Source organism: Carcharhinus amblyrhynchos, chromosome 1 (assembly GCF_965287045.1).
Source record: "Carcharhinus amblyrhynchos chromosome 1, sCarAmb.v2.hapA, whole genome shotgun sequence".
NCBI classification, from domain to species: Eukaryota; Metazoa; Chordata; class Chondrichthyes; order Carcharhiniformes; family Carcharhinidae; genus Carcharhinus; species Carcharhinus amblyrhynchos.
The window spans coordinates 22,098,718-22,124,911 of NC_137324.1; the positions used below are offsets into that span (position 1 = coordinate 22,098,718).

The 26,194-nt window shown below is 39.4% G+C and overlaps 1 protein-coding gene across 3 annotated transcripts in view; it reads left to right on the forward strand.

The window, feature by feature from the left end:
• The window catches only part of ptpra (protein tyrosine phosphatase receptor type A), a 257,679-nt gene that overhangs the window by 129,076 nt on the left and 102,409 nt on the right, over positions 1-26,194 (forward strand). For 2 of the 3 annotated variants that reach the window (XM_080196539.1, XM_080196610.1), the window contains exons 3-6: positions 1,854-1,933; positions 2,502-2,807; positions 13,744-13,764; positions 19,628-19,654. In XM_080196539.1, the coding sequence (XP_080052665.1) occupies positions 1,861-1,933; positions 2,502-2,807; positions 13,744-13,764; positions 19,628-19,654 (427 nt within the window). In that variant the 5' untranslated portion in view covers positions 1,854-1,860. The remainder of the gene's footprint in view (positions 1-1,853; positions 1,934-2,501; positions 2,808-13,743; positions 13,765-19,627; positions 19,655-26,194) is intronic. The other variant, XM_080196648.1, reaches the window with a different exon arrangement.

Genomic DNA, 26,194 nt, shown 5'->3' on the forward strand with positions numbered 1-26,194 from the left:
GAAGGAAACACGAGAGTGCAGAATGTAGTGCTACAGTCATAGCTAGGGTGTAGAGAAAAAAGAATTAGAATGAATTTTTGGAAGCATAGACCAAGAATAAAAGATAGAATTAGAAGTTATGCTGGGCACAGCTTGCAAGAAGTTGCCTTGCTCTGGTGCCTTCTTGGAGTTAAGGATAGAGATGTTTTACTGCAATTGTATAGTGCATTAGTGAGGCCACACCTGGAGTATTGTGTACAGTTTTAATGTCCTTATCTAAGGAAGGGTTTCCTTGCTATAGAGGGGGTACAGTGAAGGTTTACCAGGCTGATTCCTGGGATAGCATGCCCGTCCTATGAGAAGAGATTAAGTCGTTAGGATTATATTCACTGGAGTTCAGAACAATGAGAGGGGATCTCATACAAACTTATAAAATTCTAACAATGTTAGACAGAGTAGATTCAGAAAGAATGTTCCCAGTGGTCAGGGAATCCAGAACTTGGGGATCATATTTTGAGGATAAGGGGTAAATTGTCTAAACTAAGGTGAGGAGAAATTTCTTCACCCAGAGAGTAGTGATTGTATGGAATTCACAATGTAGCTGAGGCCAAAACATTGTCTGATTTCAAAAATAAATTAGGTAAAACTCTTGGGCCCAAAGGGATCAAGAGATATGGAGGAAAGGGGGAGGCTCAGGATGTTGATGATCAGCCATGATCATAATGAATGGTGGAGCAGGCTCAAAAGGCTGAATGGCCTACTTCTGCTTCTCGTTTCTATGTTTCTTGCAGAATGCTGCAATTGTTTTGCTTCTTATTGGACGTCATATTTGAATTGTGGTTTGGTAATTTAGTTTTGCTTGCCCAACCACCTAACTGCCTGTTGATGATGACTGCAGGCCCATTCCAGGGACCATCGCTGCATTGGTATAAAAAAGGGCAAGAATTTTCCTTCTATCTTTCTTTATAATACTTCTATCCCAATTCAATGAAAATGATCCTTCCAGTGTGATCTGCACTTTTGTCTCATTTTTCTGCATTGCTTAGCCAGATTGATTTCCCTGTTTGTATCTGTGTATTGGCAATTTTCTTATAGTAGTCATTGACATGAATAATTGGTAAAATGAGAGAAGTGGGGTGTTAGGCACCTTTAGGAGGCAGTAAATTGCATTCTTAGGCAATCAAGATCGAGGATGGCTTGCTTCCACTCGAGTTTGACTGATTCTGAGATGGCTGGTAAGTACATAGTGTGATCTGAAGACTGCAGTATATGGGCAAGTGATGCTGGGAAGGTCAGTAGATGAGTTGTTTGGGGATTTGTGTGATCCCTCCAATGGCTCAACCTTGCCTCTGCCTTTTCCTGTCAGTTTCTGTAGTTACCACTGAAATTTAGAAAACCGGCAACCAATATGTGCACAGCAAACTCCCACACAGAGCAGCGATGATGACCAGATAATCTGTTTCTTGTTGATTGAGGAATAATAACCAGGACCCTGGCGACAACTCCCCTGCTCTTCTTTGAAATAGAGCCATGGGTTATTTTACATCCACCTGAACAAGCAGATTCGGCCTCAGTTTAAAATCTCATGCAAAAGATTGCACATCTGACATGCAACACTTCCTGAGTACTGTACTGATCAGCTTTGATTTTGTAGTCAAGTGAAATACATTAAGCAAACTTTTGTTGGTAGAGAAGCTCCCCTTAGTATTAGGTAGTAATTTTAACAAGTCATTCTGGTTCCTTGTAATTAAACATTTTGTTCATTTTCTCAGTTATAAACTTCGAGCAAATATTGTGTGTCGAATTTTTATATAGTGAGAATTGTGCTACAAGACACACTTGGATTAAAAATATCTTTTCACGTTTATTTCCAGCGTAACCATGGATTCCTGGTTTTTGTTCTTGCTGCTGTTGTGCAGTGGTTTTGCGTGCCTCCAAGCACAGAACACAACAGGTAGGTAGTGTGAAATTAGTGCAGACGCTGAATTACAGCCACACACACTGCTCAGTTTCCGATTAATGAATTGGAAACCACTTCTTAAATTACTTCACTCTGCAATAAAGTTATCATAAAACATAAGTTTAATTTAAATAAGAATTGAATTAATTTTATTAATCGTTTAGCAGATACAATTTGTATTTCATATTTGGTGTAGAAATATTTTACTACAGCCTACACTGACATTACTTTTTTTACAAAATTATATTGATCAAATCAACAATTCCAGACGTAGCTTTACTAGTGAATCGAATATACCTACTGGAGTATTTCTGTGTGCAGTTGTGAAATTTTAAGATTGTGACTTGTGTATTCTGGATGTGGTCTAACAAAACTGAATTTTGCTTTGTACAGATAATGGATCAACTGTAGTATTGGTGTGTGATATGAAAGCCATTTCTCAATGTAGCACTTGTGTTCCCTTTTTTGTTTCTCACTTACTTGCTTCATGCATATAAAATTGTTTTTTTTTTACTGCATGCCCTTAGCCAGTTTCAGTTTTTGATCTACTTTTCGCTTTTAGTTTCACCTTCTGCCACCATCATCTCCACTCCAAGCTTAACAAATTCAAGCATGCCAGGAGCAACTTCAACAACCCAGACTACTCCCAAACCAAGATCAACCTCCAGGACTGGAGACGATTCACAAAATTTTAATACAACAGATGCTGCCAGTGGGAATTCTACTTTAGCTACAACTGAAACAACTAAGGCCTTGCGAGAAGTGACTCCAAACATTACAAATTCCAATGCAACAGCTATTCCATTCATAACAACAAACGGAAAAACAAATGAGTCGTCAGCTGAAACAACTGCTATTCCGACATCAGGTAGAGCAAGTTTCATCCTGCCATTTTGTTCAATTTTAATTTTGCTTGGAAAATGCTGTGTTATGTTTGAATTAACTAGGTTGTGGTGAAGTTGTTGGATTGAATTACCTCAGAAACATGACTTCTTAAATTTTTAAAACAAAGCTATTTTTAAACAAAATATCATCAACTTCACTTGTCCAGCAAATAAAATGCATGGGTTTCATTTATCACACACTAACCTATTCCTTGCATGATATTACTTGTAGTTGTAAAATGGAAGATTTTATTTTCAAGGCAGGTGGCAGGGGGAGAAAAGGATTTTTTTAATTAGACATCATCAATTGCTGCTTTTTTTCCTTCTACCTTCTCTGCCCCATTCTTCCTGGACTGCACATGTCCTGTACAGCATAGCACATAACCTGTCTTAGACTTCTGTTTGTGCCATTTTGACAACCATTTATGCATGTAGAACTCCAGAAGGCTATAATTATGGACCACTTTCAAACTCTTAAGTTGTATCTTCTGATTGTGGCTACCTTTATTTTAGAAATGAAGTTTAAACAAAAGTCAATGGGAATTTAAATTTGGTGCTGCAAAAATCAGAGAAAATTATGTGTTGATCTTGCTCTACAGGATCCAACCATAAAGTAATTTAGAATTCTGAAAAAATGTACAGTGGGAAGGTGTAAAGCACATTTCACTCTGGTCTTGGTAGTTAAAAAGCAAATGCCCCACAATTAGGCCAGGGAACATTGAATAATGGGTGTGTTTGCCTGAAATTTTGTTGCAGTGTTATTTTGTTTACTACATTGAGTGCATATTCTTTTGAAAATATGCTGTTTGTCCAGTGGATTATTTTGGTCTCAGATTCATGGTGATTGAATATTTTTATTGTGTATTTTGGTGAGCATGTAATAAGGACCAGTTGAATATTAATTATGTAACTGAACTGTAAACTTGGGTTAATGATGCAGAGACAGCAGCTAAATTCAGTTAATAAATAATGAGGAATAATGAACTTGGATCATTAGTGGGGATCACTTTACACTGGCACATAAATACCAAATTACTATGCAAGCCCATCCAGTTCATTACATTTTGGGGAACAAAATCTGGTGTCCTTACTTGGTCCAGTTTGTTTGTGGCTCCAGATCCACAGGAGGGAATATAAATTGACTGGCCAAATACTTGGCAGATGGATTTCCTGCATAATAACACTTAACTTCTTAACAGCTCTGTAGCTGCACCTGCAACAGATAGACTACAGCAGTTCAAGAAAATGGCTTGCCATGACCTTATTAAGGGCAATGAGAGATGGACACTAAATATTGATCTTGCCAACAACGGCCACGTCCCGCAAAAGATTTAAGAGGGGGAAAATGAGGTTGTCCACATCGTGGGAAGAAAAGGAGAGTGGAATAATACTTAAATAGAGTCTGCAGAATGCTGTGATACGTAGAGATCTGAGTGTCCTCTAAGATAAATCACACAATTAACGTGCACATACAGAAAATAATTAGGAAGCTAAAATATTGACCTTTATCACCAAGGTGGAAGGGAAGTCTTTGCTACAAATTTACAGGGTGTTGGCGAGACTACACCTGGAGTACGGTATATGGTTTTGGCCTCCTTAAGGAAAGATATATTTGAATAGGAAGCAGTTCAGAGAATGTTCACTAGACTAATTCTTGAGATAAAGGGGTTATCCTGTGAGGAAAAAATAAATAGGTTGGGCCGATAATCATTGGAGTTTAGAAGAATGAGAGACTATTTTAGGACATAGAACATTACAGCGCAATACAGGCCCTTTGGCCCTCGATGTTGCGCCGACCAGTGGAACCAATCTAATGACCCTCTAACCTAAACTATTCCAATATTATCCATATGTCTATCCAATGACCATTTGAATGCCCTTAAAGTTGGCGAGTCCACTACTGCTGCAGGCAGGGCATTCCATGCCCTTACCCCCTCTGAGTAAAGAACCTACCTCAAAGCATGTAGATTTCTGAGGGGGCTTGATTAGTGCGTGAATTCTTTGAGAATACAGGGGAACCTGTACATGCAGTGTATTTAGATCTCCAAAAGGAATTTGACAAATGGCCACACAAGAGGCTGGTGCATAAAATAAAAGCCCATGGAATGGAGAAAATGTGATTAGCATGGATTTAAAAACTGGCTGCCAGGTAGAAAACAGAGTTGGAAGAAATGCGTCCTTTTCAGAGTGGCAAACTGTAACTAGTGGAGTACTCAGTGTTCAGTTTTTGGCCCATAGTTGTTCACTATTTACATTAATGACCTGGAGGAAGAATCAGAATGTAAGTTTCCAAATTTGCCAACGATACGAAGATAGGTGAAAGAAAAGATTATGATGAAGATATTATGATTCTGCATTGGGATGTGGATAGATTGGGTGACTGGGTGAAAATCTGGCAAATGGAGTTTAATGTGGGGAAGTGTGAGATCATGCTGTTTGGCAGGGGGAATCAAAAAGCAGATTATTATCCAAATGGAAACAGACTGCAGGTAAGTGAGGCGCAGAGATACCTAGGTGTTCTAGTGCATGAATCACAAAAAGCTAGCAAGTAGGTCCAACAAGTAGTTAAGACAGCAAACAGCATTTTGGCCTTTATTGCAAAGGGGTTGGAGCTTGAAAATAGGGGAGGTTTTGTTGCAATTGTACAGAGTATGGAATACCACGTACAGTTTAGGTCCCCTTCCCTTAAAAAGGAAATAGTAACATTGGAGGCAGTCCAAAGGAGGTTCACCAGGCTAAACCCTGGGGTAAGAGTCCCAGCAAGAGAAACTAAATAGTCTGGGTCTGTACTCCTTGGAGATAGAAGAGTGAGGGGTGACCTTTTCAAACATATAGGATCCTGGGGAGGCTTGACATGGTAAATGTTTTCACTGGTGGGAAAGCCTTGAACAAAGGGATTTGGCTATAAGATTAAGGGCCGTTTATTTAAAACAGAGGTGCACAGAAATGTTTTCTCTTGGAGGCGATGAATTTCTGGAATTCAGCCCCTAAACGGTGGTGGAGGCTGGATCGTTAGGAAAATTTAAAGTGAAGGTGAATAAATATTCGATAGACCAAGGAATAGAGAGCTATGGGGAAAAGGAGTTGAGGCTGGTATAGATAAGCAGTGATTGTGTTGAATGGCAGGCTTGAAGTGTCTGATGGCCTACCCCTGCTTCTATTTAGAGTCATAGAGTCATAAAGGTTTACAGCATAGAAACAGGCCCTTCAGCCCAACTTGTGCATGCTGCTCTTTTTTTTTAAAACCCCTAAACTAATCCCATTTGCCTGCATTTGGCCCACATGCTTCTATACCCATTGTACCCATGTAACCAGCTAAATGCTTTTTGAAAGATAAAATTGTACCCGCCTGTACTACTATCTGTGGCAGCTTATCCCACACTTTCACCCCCTCTGTGTGAAAAAATTACCCCTCTGGATACTTTTGTATCTCTCCCCTCTCACCTTAAAGCTACGCCCTCTAGTTTTAGACTCCCCTGCCTTGGGGAAAAGATATTGACTATCTAGCTGATCTGTGCCCCTCATTATTTTATAGATCTCTTTAAGGTTATCCCTCAGCCTCCTACACTTCAGAGAAAAAAGTCCCAGTCTATTCAGCCTCTCCTTATAACTCAATCCTTCAAGTCCCGGTAGCATCCTAGTAAATCTTTTCTGCACTCTTTCTAGTTTAATAATATTCTTCCTATAATAGGGTGACCAGAATTGTACACAATATTCCAAGTGTGTCTTTACCAATGTCTTGTACAATTTCAACAAGACGTCCCAACTCCTGTATTCAGTGTCCTGACCGATGAAACCAAGCATGCTGAATGCGTTCTTCACCACTCTGTCTACCTGTGACTCCACTTTCAAGGAGCTATGAACATGTACCCCTAGATCTTTTTATTCTGTAACTCTCCCCAACTCCTGACCATTAACTGAGTACATCCTGCTGTGGTTTCTTGTGTTCTTATGAGAGAATGTTTGTTCTTGGTGGCAAAATCTAGAACCGAGGGCACAGTTTGAAAGTAAGTGGTCTCCCCTTTAGGATGGGGGTGAGGAGGAATTTCTTCTCTTTCATGGGGCTTGAGGATTTTCTACCCCAGAGAGCTGTGATGCCTGGATCATTAAATATATTCGAGGTTGATTTGGACATATTGTTAAGCCATAATCCAAGGTTGTGGAGAACAGGCAGGAAAGTGAAATTGGGCAAGGTTATGAGCATTTTAGAGGTATGTGCTTGAGTCCCATTTGTGTCACAGTTTGGGAACTATCTATAGATTATTGTTCATTAGATTTTTATAAACATTTTGCTAATTTAAATCTTTTCCTAGATCATGCCTGAGAAATAGTGATAGGGACTTCAATCAGGATTGGGAAAATAGATATTAGTTGCTTGGGGTGATGGTCATAGTGATAGCTGATATGAATAGGATTAGAAAAATGCAAGGCAAGAAGGAGCAGAATGCAGCAAGACCTAAACACTCAGATTGAGAATCAGGCGGGGGAGTGGTGAGAAGGCAAGGGTGCTTGGAGGCAACAACTTTGGTCAGAAGGATTGAGCACTATATTACATTGAAATAATAAATTTTCCCAACTTAGTCTCTGCAACGCACCCCAGTTGCCTTTTTTAAGGTCATTTATGGGACGTGGGCATTGCTGACTGGCCAGCGTTTATTGCCTGTCGCTAGTTGCCCAAGGGCAGTTGAGAGTCAACCTCATTGCTGTGGCTCTGGAGTCACATTATTGGCCAGACCAGATAAGGATGGCAGATTTCCTCCCCTAAAGGACATTAATGAACCAGATGGGTTTTTCCAACAATCAACAATGGTTTCGTGGTCATCAGTAGATTCTTAATTCCAAATTTTTTTTATTGAATTCCAATTCCACCATCTGCCTTGGCAGGATTTGAACCCAGAACATTAGTTGAGTTTCTGGATTAATAATCTAGCGATGATACCACTAGGCCATTGCCTCCCCCCGTTCCTGACCTAGTAGACTAAAAAGCTTTAAAAGGTGTTTGCAGTGTTTTCTGATGAGTTGGCGAATATGCTCAGGAAACCAATGTCACAGTATAAAGGTTGAACCAGTGATCAGTTGGAGAAGTTACAGGATACAGATGCAAAACACCTGGACCACTCAAAAAATTTCTAATGTTATCAGTAAAAAAAAGGACGGTTATAATTGTCTTCATCTGATTCTCTGTCTTTCATTATTTTTAAAGTAATTTCATTTAATGTCCATACATCAGTATAAATTTTTGTCAGTTATTTCAGCCAATTACTTAATATTTCTCAGCATAATGGTTTCTCATTTGTCCATTACTAACCAGACATTACACCCCTCTTGGCTAAAATTACTTCCTTGGATACAGTAAACGCCACCGTAAAGGTTACAGTTGAGGTTCCCATGGCTCACCACCAATTTGAATAGACATGTGCTCCTGCGTCCTAAGTCTGGGCTGCAAACCAACTATTCACAAGATTGCAAAATGTGTTCCCTTATTATGTTCCAAACATGAGTCTGCTAAATAGGGCTTCCATACCTTTGGCTGTAAACTATTGAATGTTCCTATTATCCCTTTTGGTACCTTGCATTGACTGAAATGTTAATCACAGTAAAATACTTTGAAAGGCATTTAAAATATTAACTTTTATATCTTAAAATTATAGTTATTTGTTTTAAATCTCTTACTGCATTAACATGTGGGTAATTATCATTCCTCTCCCTACTGTTAGTTCTGTCAGTGTATGTATTGTGTCTAAGATGAGAGAAATCTAAAATAATCACCTTCAAAAAGTGTCTCAGCCAGGGTCAGAAATCTAATGATTGCAGAGTAGTGTAAGGGAAAAATTGACCAGGGTATGCAGAAACAACAGCAGGTCAACATGGTGAAATTAAGGTTCAGAAAAGGTCACCATAGTAAAATAGGGGGAGAAAATGTTGGCTCAGGATCAGGACAAAAATGGAGGCAAAAAAGTAGTTTGGTTTTGTTGGTCTCAGGCAGAGGTGCTGTGGGGTTTGCAGCCACAGTATGACCTGCCTTAAAGATAAACCTGGAGCAGTTCAATGGGATGTGAGTTTAATGCATGATTAAGTGAATTAAATTTTACAGTAGGTCATCCTAAATCTTTTGCTGGAAGTACATGTGATACACACAACTCACCTAAAAACAGTTAAGTAATTAATTAACTAATTGTTTAATTAACTAATTGTGTGATTTTGTGGGATTCAAAGCTCGCGTCCTAAATCTAAACAAAGTCTGCAGAGGGATCTAGATAGGCTGAGCGAGTGGGCGAGGACCTGGCAGTTGGAGTACAATGTTAGCAAGTGTGAGGTTATCCACTTTGGCCAGAATAATAATAGGAGGGATTACTATTTAAAGGGTGAAAAGCTGCAGCATGCTACGGTGCAGAGGGACCTGGGGGTCCATGTGCATGAGTTGCAAAAACCCAGTCTGCAGGTGCAGCAGGTGATCAAGAAGGCAAATGGGATGCTGGCCTTTATAGCGAGGGGGATAGATATAAAAGCAGGGAGGTCTTGCTGCAACTGTACAGGGCACTGGTGAGGCCGCAGCTGGAGTGCTGTGTGCAGTTTTGGTCGCTGCACTTGCGCAAGGATATTTTGGCCTTGGAGGGAGTGCAGAGGAGGTTCACTAGGCTGGTACCGGAGATGAGGGGGTTGGACTATGAAGAGAGACTAAGAAGACTGGGTCTGTACTCGGAGTTTAGAAGGATGAGGGGGGATCTTATAGAGACGTATAAGATAATGAAGGGGATGGATAGGGTAGAGGTAGAGAGATTTTTCCTGCTCAGAAAGGACAGCAAGACTAGAGGGCACAGGCTCAAGATTGCGGGGGGGGGGGTGCAGTTTAGAAAGGAGTTGAGGAGGAACTTCTTCACTCAAAGGGTGGTGAATCTCTGGAATTCTCTGCCCGTTGGAAGTGGTGGAGGCTACCTCGCTAAATATATTTAGGTCACGGGTAGATAGGTTTTTGGTAGGCAAGGTAATTAAGGGTAATGGGGAGAAAGCGGGAAAGTGGAACTGAGCCACTTCAGATCAGTCATGATCTTATTGAATGGTGGGGTAGGCTCGAAGGGCTAGATGGCCTACTCCTGCTCCTACTTCTTATGTTCAAAGAACATAATGATGGTCTGAGGTCTGAGTTGGCTAAAGTAGATTAAGCAACTTTATTAAGAAGTGAATAGGCAATGGCTAATGAATGTGTGCATTACAACAGTTGAACATCCCTTTCAGGTGCAAAAGCACAACAGGAAAAGTGACTCAACCATGCCTAACAAAATAAGTTAAGGATAATATTAAATCCAAAGATGAGTTGTATAAAGTTGCTAGGAGTAGTCGTAAACCTGAGGATGAGTGCAGTTTAGAATTCAGCAAAGGAGGATCAAAAGATTGATTAAGAGGGTAAAATAAAGCAAAACTAAACTTACAAGTGCATGAAAGCGAACTGTAAAAGTTTCCATTAGTATGTAAAAAGTAAAAGATTAGTGAAGACAAAGTAGGTCCTTTACAATCTGAAACGAGAATTTGTAGCAGAGAACAAGGAAACGGCAAAGTAATTAAACTAGTACTTTAGTTCTGTCTTCATGAGAAAAGGCACCAATAACTTTCCAGGAATCCAGGGAAGAAAGAGTCTAGCGAGGAGGAGGAATTTAAGGAAATTAGTATTATTGAAAAAAAATATTGCTGGAGAAACAGACGGGACTGAAAGCTGATAAATCTCCATCTATATCCTGAGATCGCGAAAGGTGCTATATGAAAGCAATTTCCTTCCTTCCCTACTACCTTCCTTTTCCTCCTCCGTATTAATTGCATTCTTGTGTTTAATTGTATGCAGGTATTAATTAGGCATTCCCTTGTGTCTGTTGAAGTAGACACAGGTTGCAGTTGCACTTGTTAGACCCTAGGAAGTGTAAGCTTGCAATGTGTAACCGTGTAACACAATTCTTATAAAAGTGTGCAAAGATTATCTCTAGTTCTCCCTTGCATCAGTAGGCTTTCTAAAATATAGTGGTGAATTAGTGGAACTATAATACTGCTCTATGTTGTAAACTTTCCGTATTTCTCTTTCTTTTCCATTAACTTACGGGCCAGGCCAGCATTCATTGTCCAGTCCTAATGCCCTTGAGAGGGTGATGGTTGAACTGTCTTTTTGAACCACTGCATGTTTTAACACCTGGAGTTTGGAGCATGGCCAGATCAATAGGGGTGAGACTTTCCCTGTGGTAGGATAATTTATAATGGCCTTGACAAGAATTTGAGGTTCATCGAATCATGGAAACCCTACAGTGAAGAAGGAGACATTCAGTCCATCAAGCCTGCACTGGCAACAGTCCCACTCAGGCTTTCTTCCTATAACTCCAAGGCAGGGTATCGGTGGTTGGGGGATAGGCGAGGAGGGGGTGTCGGTTGTTGGGCGGAGGGGGGGAGGCAAGAGGGGATTGTTTGTGGTGGGACGAGGAAAAGAAGGGAAGTTTAATCCTTCAATTACATGCAAATAAATGATTATAGACTGTGGTGCACCTAATCTTTCAGTTTATCATAGTGCCACAATGTTTATTAAAGGTTTTTATAATATGAAGGTTTACATATAAATGGTATCCAAGAAAAATTAATCCCTTGAAATTGTTGATTCATTATATTCTGAAGGGCAGCGGGGAATGGACAATAAATACCGGCCTAGCCAATGACATCCACATCACAATTTTAAAAAAACTCGTACGTTGTTTTGAAATTCCTTGTTTCCATGTCAAATAAATATAGATTCTTTGAAGATTTCCCTTTCGCCTCAAGAAAATAAGTCACTGAAAATTTTCTTTGTTATTCTATGTCATCATTTGTGTGGGAACTGTTTGTGGTCTCAGCTTTTGTAAATTGATCGACAATACATTTGTTAGCTCCATTCCATTAATTCTTGTCCTAAATATGTTTTGTTTAGTGCTGATTCACCATTGAAGTATGACAACATTTTAATTTCATCATTTTTACCAAATTCAAATTTTAAATGCCGTTATTCAAGAAGGGAGGAGGGAATAAACTAAGGAACTATAGGCCAGTCAGTCTAATCGCAGTGGTAGGGAAATTATTTAAACAAATGCTGAGAAATGGAATTAACTTGCGTTTGAAGAGGCAGGGATTAATCAGGAACAGTCAGAAAGGGGAGGCCATGCCGCACCAACGTGATTGAATTTATTCGAAGAGGTGACCAGGTATGTAGATGAGGGCTGTGCATTTGATGTAGTCTATTTGGACTTCAGCAAGGCTTTTGACAAGGTTCCACGTGGGAGACTGATAGTGAAGGCTCATGGTATCCTAGGAAATTTGGAAAATTTGATCTAGGATTAGCTGAGTGGAAGAAGCAGAGAGTGATGGTTAAGGGATGTTTTTGGACTGGAAGACTGTGTTCAGTGGGGTCCTGCAGGGATCAGTGTTGGGATCCTTGCTGTTTGTGCATTGCACAAATGGTTTAGATTTGAATGTAGGAGGGTTGGTTGGTAAGTTTATGAATGATACGGAAATTTGTAAGTGATAAATAGTGAGGAGGATAGCCATAGATTACAGGAGGATGTGGATGGACTGGTCAGATGGGTTGATCAGTGGCAAATGGAATTCAATCGGATAAGTGTGAGGTGATGCACTTGGTCAGGACAAACAAAGTGACAAATGGCACTGAGGATCCAGGGGTATCTTGGTGTGCATGTATATTTGTTCCTTAAGGTAGCAGGATTGGTGGGTAAAATGGTTAAGAAGACATATGGTGTACTGGTCTTAGAATTTCAGGATGTGGAGATGCCAGCATTGGACTGGGGTAAACACAGTAAGGAGTCTCACAACACCACGTTAAAGTTCAACAGGTTTATTTGGTAGCAAACGGCACTAGCTTTCAGAGCACTGCTCCTTCATCAGGTGAGTGGCGTTTGCTACCAAGTAACCTGGTGTTGTGAGACTTCTTACTATAGAATTTCAGAGTAGGGAGGTTATGCTGGAACTATATAAAATGTTGGTTTGGCCCACAGCTAAAGTGTATTCTGCAGTTCTGGAATCTGTGTTATAGGAGGGATGTGATAGCATTGGAAAGGGTGCGGAGGAGATTTGCCAGGATGTTGCCTGGGCTGGAGAGTTTTAGTTATGAAGGGGGATTGGATAGACTGTGGGATTGTTTTTCTTGGAGCAGAAGAGACTGAGGGGTTACATAATTGAGATGTAAATAATTATGAGGGGCATTGATAGAGTAGACAGGAACATGTTTTCCCCTTGGTGGAAGGATCAGTGACCAGGGAGCATAGATTTAAGTTAAGGGGCAGAAGGTTTAGCAGGGATGAGAGGAAATATTTTTGCACCCAAAGGCTGGTGGGAGTCCGGAACTCACTGCCTGAAAGGGTAGTGGAGGCAGAGACCTTCAAAACATTTAAGTAGCATTTAGATGTGCACTTGTGATGCCAAGGCATACAAGGTTATGGGTCATGGGCTAAGTGTTGAAAAATGGGATTAGAGTAGTTAGGTGGTTTGTCTTTAGTGCAGATGTGTTGGGCCGAAGGGCTGTTTTCTGTCCTATATGCCTCTATGATTCTATGACTATGACCATTCTGGTACTGTGAAATAGATGTGAAAACTTGTAGAACTGTTGAATTAATGTAATCCTGTTCTGTAAAGCCCACTGCATCATGCCTACTACATATGCTGTGTTATTTTGCAAGTCACTCATTGTATAGTTTATATAACAGAAACAAAATAAATTGTAAATTGTCAAGTTGTGGCAATTAAAATTTTTCAAACTTTGTCTAATGCCTAAAATCATGGGCTGAATTCCCTTTTTCTATGTCATAAATATGACATAAAATCAAAGTGACAGTTTGTTAAAATACTAATTGATGTTTTCTAAAACCTATTAATAAAATTGATGCGTTTTTTTTCTTACAGGTGGAACAACTGCTGGTACAGGTAAGAATTCAAACCACACGCCACACAATTTTCATCCCCATTCATCACAGATGAATTACTGTAGCCATTTCTGTTTATACATCGACACAGCCTTCGTGTTTGCTTTAAGTTGCTCTTTGCATCTAATTCACATCATTATCAGGCTAAAATCTCAATGCTGATAGGAATTGTTGGCACCAGTGGCACTCTATGTTGATCATTCCTTGTATGAATGCTTAATTTGGAATCTATTTAATTTTCTTCAATGTTCTGCTATTTTAAATTTCATATTTAAGAATACTTAAAAGTAAAGATCATGCAAACTTTCATGTACCAGGCACACCTCTGCCTGGTACACATTCTATACCTCTGCCACTGTCGCAGGAAGCAACAGTAACATTTTGATATAAAAATATTTTTTGGAGACCAATTGGTTGGGAACGCACAATCATATCTAACTAGAAGGCCAGTGAGTTTGAATCGTGAAGTGAAGCATTTTTGTAGTATGTACCTTAAAGGTATCAAAGAAAGAGAAGAGCTTTAGAAAGGTAGTATTGAACTCCACCATAGAATAGCGCGCATGTCTTGCAAAAAATGGTGCGTAGTACAATGTGCATTTATGTACTTTATTTTTAATGTAAATATCTCAGACTGAAGTGGACTAGCATCAGATAATAGTAGGAGTGAGATAAGGCATTAAGATGTAAAAATTAAAATTTTCATGATTTGCACTTTTCCAATTCTAGTCGCTTCCAGCATTCCTGATTTTATTTTTTTTATTTCACCATTGGAAACTTCTTTCTCCCTTGCTCCCTCGCTGCCTCTCCACTTTGCATGCCCCGCGCTACACGCCTGCCCCACCGCCTGCCCCTGCTTGCGCGCTCCTGCTCTCCCAAGCAGCGAGTATATCTTCCACTTTTAAGTAACGTTTATTACCTCTTCAGCCATATTCCATATTATTTGTATCTAGCAGTTTCACTAAGATCTAATAATAGCAGCAAGGTTTTTTACGTATTGCTAAAGCTTTATTAGTGAGATATACGCAGTAGGTAAGTAGGAAGCTGGTGAATCGCACTGTTTTATTTTTAAGCAGCAAGGTTTATTGTAACAGTAAGGTTTAAAATAGTATTCTAAGTATAGTGAAAGGTATTAGTTAAAAAAGTCATTCAGAAAATAAGTAGTTAGCTAATTGGGAAAGCACCGGGAGGGGTGAAAGCTGTGTAGGGCATAAAGATTGACTGGTGGAAGCAGAATAGAGGCAGTAATTGAAACTTGACATCAGGAATAAAATGTGATGGTACAGGGAAAGGACCTGAGTGGTGAATAATATTACTTTCTATTCTCAAGTTTATAATAAATTGTCTGTAAAGCCGTGGCAGAGCAACTTTGTTGTCCGAAACACACATCCTGTGACGTGTGCAAAGTCATCAAAGCTTTCCATGGCTGAGGTGAGCACAAATACAGGAAGTTAAACCAGCTGCATAAACCTGAGTCCTGGGTTTTGCATCTCTGATGACAGCTGTGTCAGATCCAATGCTGGGAACCAAGTAGGTAACATGTTTAGAGAATGCAGGCAGAGAAGGAATTGGTGTCCAGTGTAGTGCAGGAGCCTGCACGTCCATCTTGCTCATTAACTGTTTTTTGATACTGGTTCTTCAGAGCCAGATAATTCTGTGGCACCATAAGTGGCTGAGATTCACAAGAGGGAAGGGAAAATAGAAGAGCAATAGAGGTAGTGGATTTGGTAGGGGAATAGACAGGCATTTCTGTGGCCATAGCCACAACTCCAGGATGCTGTGTTGTCTCCCTGGTGCCAGGGTCATGGTGTCACTGAACGACAACAGGGCATTCTTATGGCAGAGGGTAGCCAGGGGTTGTGGCCAATGTAAATTTAAGATTTGGAAGCATTTTATAATTCAGCAAAGAAGGACCTAGCAATTGATAAGAATATTAAAAACATGAAGGAATATGGAGAGAGAGGAGGAAACGCCTTGAGGTGGATGATGAGCGTGATCCAGTTGAATGGCAAAGCTGACTAGAGGGACCAAGTGGTCTGCTGTTATGGTCCCTCGGCCTGATCTGGTTGTGGTCTCAACTCCTCTCTCTTATCTACTCTCCATAACCCTTGAACTCCCTTGTCTATTCAAAATCTATCCAACTTAGCATTGAATAAATTCAAGAATCCACCTGTCCTCCTTTCTGGGAGCGAATTTCATGGACTAAATATTCTCTGTGAGGAAACTTTCTCCTCTTCTCGTCTTAAAGGAAAAAACTCTTATTCTTAACTTGTCTCTTAGTTTTAGTTTTGGCTGTAAGAGGAAGCATCTTCCTGGTCTTCTCTATCAGGTCTCCTCAGGATGTTTTATGTTTCAATAAGATCATTTCTGATTCTTTTAAACTCCACTGGTTAAAGGCCCAACCTGTTCAGTCTTCCTGCAAAAGGGAAGCCCTTCATCCCAGAAACGAATCACATTCATCTTCTCTGGATTGCCTCAAATGCAATTGTATCCCATTTCAAATCAGGAGATCAGAACTTACACAGTATTCCAGATGTGATCTCATCAAGGCCCTGTGCAGCTGCAGAAAACTTACCTACTTTTACCATCCATTCCCTTGCAGTAATGCATTTCTTGCACCTTCTTAATCACTTACTGTACCTGCAAACGATTTTTTTGTGACCCATGTACTAGGACACCCAGATTTTCTATTGTAGATTCTGCAGTCTCTGTCCATTCAAATAGTGTACTGTTTTCTTACTGCCAAATCAGATAGGTTCACATTTTCCCACATAATACTTCATCTGCAAAATTTATGCCTGACAATTTTGTCTCCATGCTTAACAATGAATCGCTGTTAGTTTTTTTTAACCATTCCTGTGATATGCCTGGGAATGCTTTACTCATTGATGAATTGTAACTTTGAGCAGATATTCTCTGGTATCCAGAAGTTTCACTTGTTTACTGCTAGCTTCGGGTTCTCTATTTAACCATTAATAGTGCAGGTAAATACTGCAGCAATTACCAGGACCAGAAGTGAAAATAAGGGTATTTTAATGGTGGTCCAAGTAATATTTTGGAGAAAATTAGTTCCCTGGGATTAAACTGCAATTCATTAAACTGGCAATTGCTAACAGCGCTTGCGACAATCCACGTGAATGTCATTTTTAAACTAGCATAGAGATATAGTTACAAGTGTGTTAGCATTAAGGACTTTGATTCTGATGCGTTTCTCTATCAAACCTGTTTTGGTTTTCCACCAATTATTTCATGGTATCTATTCTTTAATAACGCTTAAGGTTAATAATTTTCACAATCTGTGTATGGATGTGTGATGCCATCACTGAAATATACTCTGACCACAATAAATAGGCTATCTTTATGTAGAAGCTCCACTGTTTAAATAGCCAGGTGTCTTTCCCAAATCTGTTCCATAGTTTAAGCTCTTTCTAGTCTGCCTCCATTTAGAATTTTGGCACTATATAAGGTATAGAATTAAACTTTTAAGTTCTGACAAGTACTAAGTCTCTGTATAAATGAATCTGTTTGGCAGCCTTTGTCTTCTGCACAGTTGCAAGATGTGAAATAAAGCTTGATGATTGATTAATTGTTCATTTCAAATTATTCTTTTTAAAGAAAAATGAACAGAATTTCTCAAAGGCAACTCTTGCTCTCTTGTCATCAGAGTTGTCTTTTATGTTTAATTGTGCATTGTGAATGACAATGACACTCGGTGATGTTTTGTGGACAGCAGCAGAAATAATCTCTTGTGTTGCTATCTAGAGATCTTCAAACCCATCTAGATCAGAGATTTCCTTTGTTCTTGTAGGTAAACTAATGAACTCTGCAGATACTGAGCTGTGTTACACAATCACAGAATTGTTACAGCGCAGAAGGGACCATTTGGCCCATTGTGGCTGCACCAGCTCTTCAAATGAGCGTCATGGCTTTTCCTCGTATACATTGTTGCTGTTCAAATAATCATCTAATATCCTCTTGAATGCCTTGACAGAACCTGTCTCCACACACTTCCGAGCAGAGCACGCCCGAGTCAAACCACTCCTTGTGTGAAAAAGTTTTTTCTCACATCACATTTGCTTTTTTTGCAAATCACTTTAAGTCTGTGCTTTTCATCCTTGATCCTTTTACAAGCAGGAACAGTTTCTCACTATTTACTCTGTCCAGCTAACAAGAGTTGATCTATCTTCTTGCAGACGGTTCGTGCATTCAGGTGAAGAGATTTTAATTTTGCCTTTGTTTTATTCCCCGCAATGACCATACTTGCTGATGACTATTGTTGAACTCTCTGACCCTTCCTGTCCCAATCTACTACTTTACATGGTTAGACTGCTGTAGAACACGGCTTTTTTTTTGGATCTTCCTTCACCCAAATCCTCTCCCCAGTCTCTTGGTTCCAAACGGTATCCACAGCCCGAGTTATATGATTTGTCACGACACTGGTCCCAGCCAAGTGGAGCCCTTCCAAACAGAACAGCTCAGTCTTCCTAAGTACTGAGGCCAGTGTCCCACGAATCAAAACTTCTCATTCCCACACTGCTCTTTGGTCCGTGCATTTAATTCTCTAATCTACTTGCCCTATGCCAGTTGATATGTGATGTGGGTCACAATCGAGATTATTAAGTTTCATGTTCTATGTTTTAATTTCAAGATCTCAATTGAACATCATGCCAGTTCTTCCTTTGTCTTTGGTTCCTAAGTGGGCCATGATGGCTGGATCCTCCCTCTCCAACTCTTGGTTTATTAACAACTGTGAGATGTCCTTAACTCCGGCATGGGCAGGCAGCATGACCTTTGGCGCTCCAGATGCAGCTGCAGAGAAGCATTTCTATCTCCCTAACTACAGTATCCCTGTCACTGATAGTCTCTGAAATAGCTTGAATCATTGTTCTGCTCTGGCTTAATATAAGTTATTTAATATCTTTCATATTTTTTCTTTTAAACATTTCTCCAGTATTTTATGGGAACTTATTGAGGGGTGTTTGGAAATTGAAAGGCATTATGCCATATATAATTACGTTGTCTTGAGTGTGGTGTGGATCAGTCTCCTAACTTGATTTAGAATACTCCTGTGCCTTGGGATGTTTTATTGTCAGCCTTTTGCTGATCACTTGCAAGGGCTTTAAAGTTATAATCCATAATATCTTAACGCAGGTATTGCATTGCAGTGAGCTTCAGAATTGCTCCTATTCTTCTTAAAGTATCGAAGGTTGAGGAGATTTGATCGAGGTGTTCAAATTATCAACAGAATAAATATGGAAAAAGTCACATCCAATAGCAGAAGGGTCAGTAACCAAAGAACTAAGATTTAAGATAATTAGAAGAACCAGAAGTGGGATGAAGAAACATAGCTTTTACATTATGATTTGTTGTGATTTTCATTAGCCTGTCTGTCAAATACGGTGGAACAGCTTCAGTATTAATATTCAAAAGAGAATTGGCTGAATGCTTGAATGGAGAAGATTATAGGATGATAGGGAAAGAACAGGTAGTGGAACTAATTGAATAACTTGACCAAAGAGATAGTGTAGGCACCTTTTGCTCTGTGGCTGCCTCCAAACAACAGGGGTTCTGTATGTGTACCACTTAAATCTTTTGACAAGATGTTTGTTAACTACACATATTGCATTGTGCTATTTCCCTTGATGCAGGAGGCAAATGCTTCGATCTGAAATATTCCTGTGTTAATGAATTTTATGTTAATATTAGAAGTTGCAGTCTGAAGCTAATTTAAAACTTGCATTGTAACTGCTTCAACTTAAAAATTTGCCTCCACTCGAGTATTGTATTTCATAAGCTTTCCATGACCATCACAATATACTTAATTCTGAACCTTGGGCAGTTATTAATTGTACACTATTGTTGTACAGGCGGATCTGATCCAGGGGGCGGAAAAGGTGAGCTTTGTGTTGCTTGCTATCGTTGACATAGCATAGTGTACCACTTCGTTGTTAATGTCCCATTGCCCAGATCATCTCTCATTTTCTTAGCAATCATTGCCATCTCATTGTCTGATGCTGTATTGGCCTTTTTTGTTTGATTATGACCTAACAGGAAGTTAAATTTACTTCTTGGGAAACTAGCATCAAACCTCTTTGTACAACAATTAAAGTTTGGAAGAGCAGATTTAACTTTTTTTGGCTAAATGTTTAACTTACCTTGTGTAAAGAACAAAGAAAATTACAGCACAGGAAACAGGCTGTTAGGGCCTCCAAGCCTGCACCAACCATGCTGCCCGACTTAACTAAAACCCCCTACCCTTCCTGGGACCATATCCCTCTCTTCCCATCCTACTCATATATTTGTCAAGACGCCCCTTAAAAATGACTACCATATCTGCTTCCACTACCTTCTATCATTTTACTGGCATCTGTAAATAAATTTGAACTATACTTCAAATAGTTTGTGCATGTGTTCATTCAATGTATGGTGAGAAAGTTCAACTCTGGGGCAGAAGGAATGGGATGGATTATTAGTAGAAATGCAAAATTTAGTGCATGAGATTTACTGCTCTGTTTGTCAAGCTGTTTGTTTTTCTGAAGGAAAACTATTGAAGACTTTCTCCCAGACTTCATTGTACATCTCATTAATTAATTAAGGTGGAGTTGATTATTTTGCGATGTGAGTGATATGCTCCAAGCCACTCACCATCCTGTTTTGGAAATATATCACTATTCCTTCATTGTCGCTGCATCAAAATCCTAGAATTCCCTCCCTTAAGGCATTGTAGTTCAGCACACAGAACATGGACTACAGGTTTCAAAAAGGCAGTTCACCACCCCCCACCTCGAGGGCAACTAGGGATGGGCATCCAATGACGCTTGCGTCCCACAAATGAATGAAAAAACAAGCGAGGCTGCATTTATTGCCCATCACTCAAGAAACTGGTGATGAGCTGTCATTGTGAACGATTCATGACTTTGCAGCGATAGTGGTTTCCGAAAGAGTTGGAAGTGACTGGGTTGAATTGATGTATTCTTTGTTTCGTTTGGCCCCTTAAGTAATAACACTTAAGGAATCTACACAAATAACCTAAATAAAAACAACATGCTGGAAATACTCAGCAAGTCAGGTAGCATTTATGGAGAGACAAATGGTCAGTAATTCTTTATCAGACTATTGATTCACATTGTACTCTTCTGTGACATAACAGAATGAATCTTGTTGAGAAAAAATTTGTGTCAATAGTGCTTTAATACAAATATCAGCCAAAGATGAAAGATACGTTGCGATTGTTCCTACATCTGTGGTCTACAATATAATTGTAAAATTAAAGGTAGAGTTGCAATTTAACAGTATAAATACCAGATTAGCAATGTGGTGTTTGTTAATGCCAAATCAACCTGTGGCCATGAAGGGAATAATTTTGTTCAATCTCATTCCAGCATTTAATGGTAAATTTTTACTGAAGATTTTATTTTAAAACTTATTTTTCTCTACTCTTACTTTTCCTTTGTCTGCCCTTCTTAATCCAATCTTTCTCTTTTTGTTCATGATTTAACTCTAATCCACCTTTCTTTTCCACATTTTCTGTTTCTTTTTCAATCGCTCAGTCACATGTTTGAAGAGATATGCTGTTGGCATTCACTGTTTTCAAGTGTGCCATTGTACTAGCCAAATAGTTATCTGTTCACATTTCCAGCAAGTCACAAACCAAAAAGTATATAAACTGAATGCTGCAGGAACAAGTCTGATCAATAGAGTATGTTGCAAGTTATCTCAGCTCCAGTGCAATACAGTCATGTTACCTTCTTGTGTTTTGGTTTTAAACTTTAAATAGCTGTATTATCACTTGCCGTCTTTTTCTGAGTGACTTGATTGATAGAGGCACTTTGTGGAAATGTACACATTGAAATAAAATATTACATGATGAAAAAAATGCAATTTTGACCAGAAGCGCTCTGCCTTTGCTTGGAACCTTACTCTAATTGGAAGCTTTCCATATAGCAAGTTTGTTCATTAAGGGAGGTAAACCATCAAGGCAAACAATGCCCCAGATTCAATCCTATGTTGCGACAGCTGAAATATTGGTTTTCATTTATGCCCTTGAGCATTGCATGTATATAGATATTTGATAAGTAAGATGGACCGAAGGGCTCCTTTCTGTTTTGTAAATCTCTGTGATTATAAGGTTGAATACATCTGTGCATCCCAGAACTGAAAAGCATGCTGTCAAGGCTCACAAGAAAATGGCCAATTCGTTGAGGTACTGGAGCTGGCACTCATGGAACAATTCTGCAGCAAAATGTAAATTACTTCACAGGAAGGGAGGAGGAACAGAGAAAATTTAATTTTTATTTAAATCGGCACGATAAGCAGCATATTTTCCTGTTCGTTTAAAGGCCTCGACTTCTGTCAAATGGCCTTATTAACCTCTTCATTTACACATAGTATGTGTGTTTCTTTGGTAGTGTTGCTAACCATTAAGGCTTCATTAAAAGGTGATTGAAACAAAAAGCTGCAATGTGTACACTGTTTTCCTAAAGATCACTACATGTCAAAGACATAATATTTAATGTTCCACAGTTCTATATAGCTTAATAGAATCATGGTCTGAATGTCCAGGTCTGTAGTACAATTTAATAGGCATTAACTTTGTAGAGGAGTGACCTTTTTGTCCAGATGTAATAAGAAGGACCATTAAAACTAATGTATGATCTTGAATGAGTTATTTGAATTGCTTCCTGTCCTCCTCCAAAAGTGAGGCATTGTCATCTTTAAATCTTGATAGCATGGCAGAAAAATTATGACTATTGGCCATTAAAAATCCCATAAATCTCTCACTCAGGCTTGCAGGTTCAAGCATAAATATATAATCTGAAAGGTATTTTACTGCAACTGTTAAATTGCTCAGTATAAAATAGTGCCTGGTGTAACTTGATAGAGCTAAGAGAAGCTTTTAATCTGTGATTTGATTTGGGAACTTTAAATTGATAGTAAAATCTGTATAACAGCAGAATTGTCATGACAGCACTAATTCCACACAATGATCATGTTCAAATTTTGAAATGCCTTCAGGGAAGATCAGCTTAATCTTATATACAGAACTTGTTTTTCCAAACAAAAAGCTCACTTTGCCATGTGGAGCCAGAATTCCTAATCAAGCTCCTTTGCCCTAATTGTAAAGTTAGTTCTTGGGTTATTCACCATTCACCCCCTCCACTGCCTCAGTGTAAAATTGAACAGGAGATGAGGCTAAGTGGAGGGAAATGACTCCATACCTTAGTACGTCAATCATGTGAAAGAAGATCGGTGCCCAACGGTTGCTTAGTGGTGTTTTAAAATATTTCATTTGTGAAAAATAAATTGAACACAGAGCTGTATTTCTCAGTAGAATGAGGAAGGGTAGGTGTGTTTGGTTTACTTAAGAAAAACTCTTGTCGCTGAAGCTGTCCTTTGTCCAACAATGTCGTGGAGTTATAGTCTTAAAATAATACTCCTTTGCGTTTATAATTACATTTCTCACGCTCCTTCACAAAGTAAGTTCACCTGAATTGTCAAACAGTTTCAATAAGTGGACCCCCTGAAGTGATATCAATTTGCGATGCTGTTCAATGTACATATGCCATCAAGAGTATTTTTTTGGTTCATCTCAGAAGTTGATTATCTTAAAGTCTAAAACCTATAAATACTGATTAGTTAAAACTTGAACAATTTTTCGCCTAATCTATAAGGAGTCAACTTCATCTAGACGTAAGCTAAAATTTGTTTGGTTTATCTTATCTAAATATTGCTTAATTTAATGTTAAATATGGATAAACTTAATCAAGGATTATTGGAAAGTAGTCATGAATAGTTTCTCATTTCTTTGCCCAAAGGTGGCAAATTATTATTTAGCTAAAAATACCTAATTTGGAAACCTGGGACTTTATGGTTCATAGAGTCAGAGAGGTTTACAGCATGGAAACAGGTTCTTCAGTCCAACTTGTCTATGCCACCCTTTTTTTTAAAACCCCTAAGCTAGTCCCAGTTGCCTGCATTTGGCCCATATCTCTAGCCATCTTACTCATAACTGCCCAAAGATTTTTTACAAGACAGAATTGTACCCGTCTCTACTACTAACTCTGGCAACATGTTCCAGACACTCATCACCCTCTGTGTGAAAAAATTGCCCCTCAGGACCCTTTTGTACCTCTCCCCTCTCACCTTAAACCAATGCCCTCTAGTTTTAGACTTTACCTTTTGGGAAAAAATATTGACTATCTAGCTGACCTGTGCCACTCATTATTTTATAGACATCTGTAAGATCACTCCTTAGCCTCCTACGCTCCAGAGAAAATAAGTCGCAGTCTATCCAGCGTCTCCTTAAAACTCAAACCATCAAGATAGACTGGGACTTATTTTCTTTGGACCGTAGGAAGCTGAGGGGTGATCTTTCAGATTCTGGTAAATCTTTTCTGCGCTGTTCCCAGTTTAATAACATCCTTCTATAATAGGGTGGTCAGAACTGTACATAGTATTCCAAGTGTGGCCTTACCAATGTCTTGTACAGCTTCAACAAGACATTCCAACTCCTGTATTCAGTGTTCTGACCAATGAAACCAAGAATGCCGCCTTCACCACTCTGTCCACCTGTGACTCCACTTTCAAGGAGCTATGAACTATACCCCTAGATCTCTTGGTTCTGTAACTCTCCCCAGCGCCCTACCATTATCTGAGTAAGTCTTGGCCTGGTTCAGTCTACCAAAATGCATCACCTTGCATTTATTTTAAATTAAACTGCATCTGCCATTCGTCAGCCCACTGGCCCAATTGATGAAGATCTTGTTGTAATCCTCAATAACTTTTGCTGTCCATTATGTCACCAATCTTGGTATCATCTGCAAACTTACTAACCATGCCTCCAGTATTCTCATCCAAATCATTAATATAAATGACAAATAACAATGGACCCAGCACTGATCCCTGAGGTACACCGTTAGTCACAGGTCTACAGTTTGAAAAACAACCCCCTGCAACCACCCTTTCTTCTGCCATCAAGCCAATTTTGTATTCATTTAGCTACCTCACCCTGGATCCTGTGAGATTTAACCTAATGCAACAACCTACCATGTGGTTGGTACCTTGTTAAAGGCCTTGCTAAAGTCCATGTAGACAACATCAATTGCACTGTCCTCCTGTACTTTCTTGGTTACTCATTCAAAAAACTCAATCACATTTGTGAGACATGATTTTCCACTCACAAAGCCATGCCTACTATCCCTAATCAGTCCTTGTGTCTCTAAATGCCCGGTAGATCTTGTCTCTCAAAATACCTTCTAACAACTTACCCAGCACAGATGTGAGGCTCACTGGCCTGTAGTTCCCAAGGTTTTCTCTGCAGCTCTTTTTAAACAAAGGCACAACATTTGCCACCCTCCAATCTTCAGGCAACTGACCTGTTACTATCGATGATTCAAATATATCTGCTGGGGGACCTGCAATTTCGTCCCGAGCCTCCCACAATATCCTGGGATACACTTCATCAGGTCCCAGGGATTTATCTACCTTGATGCGCTTTAAGACTTCCAGCACCACCTTCTCTGTAATATGTACATTCCTCAAGATGCCACTGTTTATTTCCTCAAGTTCCCCAACATCCATGCTTTTCTCAACAGTAATTACTGATGAGAAAAATTCATTTAGGATCTCACCCATCTCGTATGGATCTGCACATAGATGACCTTGTTGATCCTTAAGAGGGCTTACTGCCTCCTGAGTTACTCTTTTACCCTTTATGTATTTGTAGAATCTCTTTGGATTCTTGGAGCTAAATGTAATGTGTCTGATTACTTCACATTCTTCCAAACTCCAACCTGCTCAACCTGAAAGCCTGTCACCTTGGGATAAATGAACATTCTCTGACCTGCTCCTAACGTCATTATATCTTTTTTGAAATATGCTGATCAAAACTGTATAGTTTGTTCCAGATGTATAGTTTGTCTCACCAAAGCAAATTGGAGCAGCAGCAAAACTTCAGATGAAAAGTCATCCAGCCTTGAAACATTAGCTCTGTTTTCTCTCCAACGATGCTGTCCAATCCGCTGAGATTTCCCAGCATTTTCGTTCTTTATTTCTTTTATTTCAGATTCCAACATCTACAGTAATTTGCTTTTAAAAAATAAAACCACTTGCACTGCATTGACTAAATTGATAGTGTATCAAATTTGACCATTGTTAAATATGTCAGTCTTGTGTCTCGGTATCTTGGCTGACCACCTGAAACTGGTGTTGGGGTGGCATGGTGACACAAGTGGTTAGCAGTGCTGCCTCTCAGCGCCATGGTCCTGGGTTTGATTCCGGCCTTGGGTGACAGTGTGGAGCTTTCACATTTTTCATGGGTTTAATTCAGGTGTTCCGGTTTACTCCTATAGTCCAAAGACATTCAGGTTAGGTGGATTGGCTATGATCAATGCATGGGATTACGGGGATACAGTGGGGGAGTAGGCCTGAGTAGA